Source organism: Arachis hypogaea, chromosome 12 (assembly GCF_003086295.3).
Source record: "Arachis hypogaea cultivar Tifrunner chromosome 12, arahy.Tifrunner.gnm2.J5K5, whole genome shotgun sequence".
NCBI lineage: Eukaryota > Viridiplantae > Streptophyta > Magnoliopsida > Fabales > Fabaceae > Arachis > Arachis hypogaea.
In genome coordinates, this window is record NC_092047.1 from 20,663,536 (window position 1) to 20,668,282 (window position 4,747).

The 4,747-nt window shown below is 31.2% G+C and overlaps 1 protein-coding gene across 1 annotated transcript; it reads right to left on the minus strand.

The window, feature by feature from the left end:
• Nucleotides 1–2,391: 2,391 nt before the first annotated feature.
• LOC112727101 (uncharacterized) lies at nt 2,392–3,659 on the minus strand. Its single transcript, XM_025776731.3, has one exon. The coding sequence runs from the start codon at nt 3,181–3,183 to the stop codon at nt 2,635–2,637; it is 549 nt and encodes a 182-aa protein (XP_025632516.1). The 5' UTR covers nt 3,184–3,659; the 3' UTR covers nt 2,392–2,634.
• Nucleotides 3,660–4,747: the final 1,088 nt, after the last annotated feature.

Sequence of the window (4,747 nt, forward strand, 5' to 3'; positions counted from 1 at the left end):
GGCAACAAGAAGGCAAGAAATTAACTCAGAATATTTCTTAAACCCTTTGTCTCGATACTGCTGCTGCAGGAGCACATTCGAGGCATGGAAGGTTGAGAAAGTTTTCTCCAACATATCATGATCAGTTATTTTTTCCCCACACAATTTCATTCGTGAGGTGATTCGAAACATTGCAGAATTATATTCATTTATAGATTTAAAATCTTGTAAACGCAAATGCGTCCATTCATATCGGGCCTGAGGAAGTATCACCGTTTTCTGATGATTATACCTTTCTTCAAGGTCTTTCCAAAGATCTGCAGGATCTTTTAATGTAAGATACTCATTTTTCAATCCTTCGTCAAGATGACGACGGAGAAAAATCATGGCTTTAGCTTTATCCTTCTGGGATGCATTATTTTCAGCCTTAATGGTATCTCCAAGATCCATTGAATCAAGATGGATTTCAGCATCTAGTATCCATGATAAATAATTGTTTCCAGATATATCGAGAGCATTGAATTCAAGATGAGAGAGTTTCGACATAATGAAAATTTGTTACCTGAGTCTTCCTAAAGATTTGATCAGAGTCTCGTGCTGATAACGTGTTGTGAAATAAAAGATATATATAATAGAGATGTACAAATAGAAGACTCTAGTATTAAAATAATTAGCCCAATAATAATTTATATATATATAATAATATTATATGTTGTAATGTGTATATATATACAAAGATAGAAAGAAGTATTAAAAATAAAGAGAGAGAGAATCTCATCTGTTTATTGTTGCAATTTCAATATAATAAAGATGGTTAATATTGCTATTAATATTATATGTAAAGAGTAATAGAAAATAGAATTTAAAATACTTATAAAATAAAATAGGAGAAAGAATTGTAGTAGAAATATAAGGAGAATAGTATTTGATTGTAGCATAAAGAGGGAATAGATTTCTTGCTTCTGTGTAAGAAAGAAAGAGAGAGTATTTTTATTTCTTGTTGTGTGTTGTACGTAAAGGCTATGATGCCTTATTTATAGTAGTACAAAATCAACCTTCATTAAAGGTTGGTCTTCAAATTTCTTCCTTGAAAATAAATCTTTGCATGGGAAAGATTATTAACCGCCCAATTGATAAATGGGCATTCATTTCATGTTTATCCCAACACTTTCTACCATTATTAAAAAAATTATGGTACTATTACTAGTACTAATGCCAATTATAATTCTAATTTATGCGTCCAAGCATTGCTTGAAATACAAACATGTTTTTTTCCTAAGGTTGCTTGAAATAGAAACTTAGTACTAAATGAAATTCAGTAATAAAAGTGGCGTGTTATAGCATGCTAACTTGCAAATTGTGTAAAGAAACAAATTACTTGAAGTTGTTTGAGCAATTGTAACAAAGATAAAAACAAGACTAACGTATAAATATGAAATATGAAGCAATTGAATAAAAGAGTGATCCACTGAAGTCCCCAAAAAATAATTAAAAAATATATAAAGAAAAAAAAAAGTGTCAGTTCAGCAATCAGAAGTAAGCCTAACGTAGAAAAACTTCACTAACATAAATTCTAAACAACTATACAAGGAGTTATTAAATCATTCATATAAAATATATATTAAAATAAAAAATATATATTAAAATATATAAAATAATATAAAATTTTTGTTTTAAAACCTTAGTATTACTATATAATTTTAATTTTTTTTTTGTTATTCTTAAAATGTAAACCTAAAATTATTTATTAAGAAGTAATACTTAGCATTACTAATCTCATTTTTTTTATTATTACAAATATATAACAAATAAATACATAACATATTAATCCTTTAGTGATAGTCCTCTTTGAATGACAAATGAAATCCTCCTTTGTAGTGTTGGCGTTAAAAAACATGGCAGTCCCGTTTCAAACTTGTGTGATTCAAGAATCAAGATCATCCACTCTCACTCCTTTTTATTTATAATAGTAAAAATTATACATAAAAATAATTGAATTCAATGATTACACATAATTTTAGAGCACAAGTAAATAATAAATATAGCTTCAAAAAATATATATACAAATATTTCTCGTATGATCTAAGAGCACACATCAAACCTCTAATATTTGGAAATGAAGCAATCTAATTTCACTGATAAGAGCAAAAAAATATGATATTTGAACGAATTAACAATTAAGAATGGAAACTGAAACAATCATCAAAATATCACCTTATAATTTTATAAATTTACCTGATAATAATCTATTGCTTCTATTCTAACATGACAAAAATTAAACGAAACACACAAACGACATGTCGCAAATTAACAAACACAAATGAACAAGTTGACTAATTCAGAATATTAAAACGCCGAGAGGAAATTCGAAACAAATTCAACCAAAAAATTAAAAAAAAATGCTAAAGAAAATTATCGAAAGGAGACATGTAATTTGCATGTTTAATCCGATACATCACGAGGCATGACATACAACAAGTTGCATGCATCATCACAAAATGCAGATTTACCAAATATCCTAATCCTAGATTTATAAATATAGAAAACAAGAAATCTAAAATTTCGATTTTTTCTCTTTCCCGTTCGTTTAAGAAACAGCCAATGGGATCCTCCCACGTGTCTCTAACGGACTTTCCCCTTTGTTTTCTGTTTAGATCACAAGTGTAAGTAGCGAGCCAGCTGGGCAGGGTTCACCACTCCAGGAAGGTGGACCCCGTCGCACTTGAACAGGCTCGCTACTTTCGCGTACCTTTCCCTCTGCTCCTCCGTCTCACGGCACACTTTGGAGGCTGTTGTCGCCGTCGTCGTAGCCGCTCCTCCTTTCTCGCTGCAGTCCTCTTTCTCCGCTACAATTGGGCTTTCGGGCCAGGATTGGGCCCACGGTTGGCCCAGGAGGGTCCCTTTGGTGAGATACTCGTGGGCCAGGAACCCAGCTAATAATTGATTAGACGGAGTTGTCGATTCAAAACCCTTGACGCTGCTTGGGCTTGATGTTGATGGGGATGTAGCTGCTGCTGTTGGTGTTGTTGTGGTGATGGGCTCTAAAACGGGCCGAGGTGTGGGCCTGTCTGGCTTAAGTAATTTCGATGAGGTTGTTGTGGTTATGGGCTTGGGCCTTTCAAACGGGTCTTCTCTCTCTTTTCGTTTAGGTCCACTAGGTGTCAGCACGCGACGAGGGGGGAGGCGCATCGTTTTGGTATTCATGGCTACCTATCCGCATGCCACGTCACCACCCAACCCAGGCAAAGAAGTTTTTTCAAATTTAAAACTTGAAAAGATAGAGAGGAAATTTTTTAAAGAAAATAAGATGCCAGCGGTAATTTTCTATTGTGTTAACGAGGGAATGTGGGGCAGAAAAAGAAGGTGAAAGGGCAAAAGAGTAAGTTGAGAAAATAATTAAGGGTAAGACAGTAAATATATAACGAACAGATGGGACAGAACAGAGGGTCAAGATGATGTGATTAAGAGAGGGGAAAGATCATAAAAATAAAAATAAAAATAAAAAACAAAAAAAAGATGAGAGAAATTTGTGGCTGAAATCTGGGAAATTATTTTTCTAAGGTTTCAAATATAAAGAGCAGAAATGGGAGAGGTGAAGAGAGAGAAAGAGAGAGAGAGATGAACAAAGAGACGGAGAGGGAGAGAGAATGTGTGGGACTGACGGGGTTGGAGGAGAGAATGCGCAGAGGATGAGGGGCCTCGTTATTTATAGGGGAGATGATAGCTAATTGGCCTTGAAATTTTGGTTTATTACCGAACTACCATTGACATAATGAATTACTTGAATGCCCCTAATCTTTTGTATTTTTTTTGAGCACGGAAACTATCTTATACAATTTTCCTTTTCTTTTTCTTTTTCTTTTTCTTTTGCCCCTTGTGAGGTTTAGACACGGCGCAAGACTTAATTGGGTTTGGGGGAGGCAGCTTGCTTTAGCTTATCATATTTTGTTATGCTTAAGTTTGGGTTAGGCTTGTGATGAGTGATCATTTCGGTCCTAATTTTAACTAGAATAAGCACCTAAATAATTTAAATCAAATATTTTAATTTTTAATAAATTTGTATTTTATATAAATATTTAAAATTATTCTCCTCGGATAAATAAGTGATCGTTTTTAATCAATTTTCTTTTTAAAAAATAATTAAAAGTCCTAACTCATTCCCCTAATTATTCTTCTAACTTTAAAATAGAGCAACTTTTAAATTTTTTATGATTTTAAAAAGTAACATATACATTTGAATTTCTATTCTTTTATTTTAAGTATTAAAAGAATAATTGTTGAAGCTTTTTAAAGAATAAATATTTGTTAGAGAGTAAAGTGTCTAATTTAAAATTTCTTAAAAATAAATTTGAGTGTTTATTATTTTAACTATTGGAAAAAGAATTTTTCTTAAAACAAATAAATTAAATTACATATTTTTACTCATATGATTTATTTATATTTTTTATTTTGTTTACCTTGTTTGTACTGTATGCAAAATAGGATGCACATATCTCATTTAGTGTAAACAAATAAGTAAGATAATTTTGTTATTTACCTAATTTTCAAATCGATAACTGAGGAAACAATATTTACACAAATTTTTACTGTAAACGAAAAATATAGATATACATATGTCTTATTGACAACAAAATCAAACAATTGTACGACTTAAAAAAAAGTATTTGCAATATAGTTTGGATCACTTTAAAAGTTAGAATTAATATAATTTGTTATAATTTAAACTGTATTAATTTAATTTTTTAAATTTAATCCAATTTAATTCAAT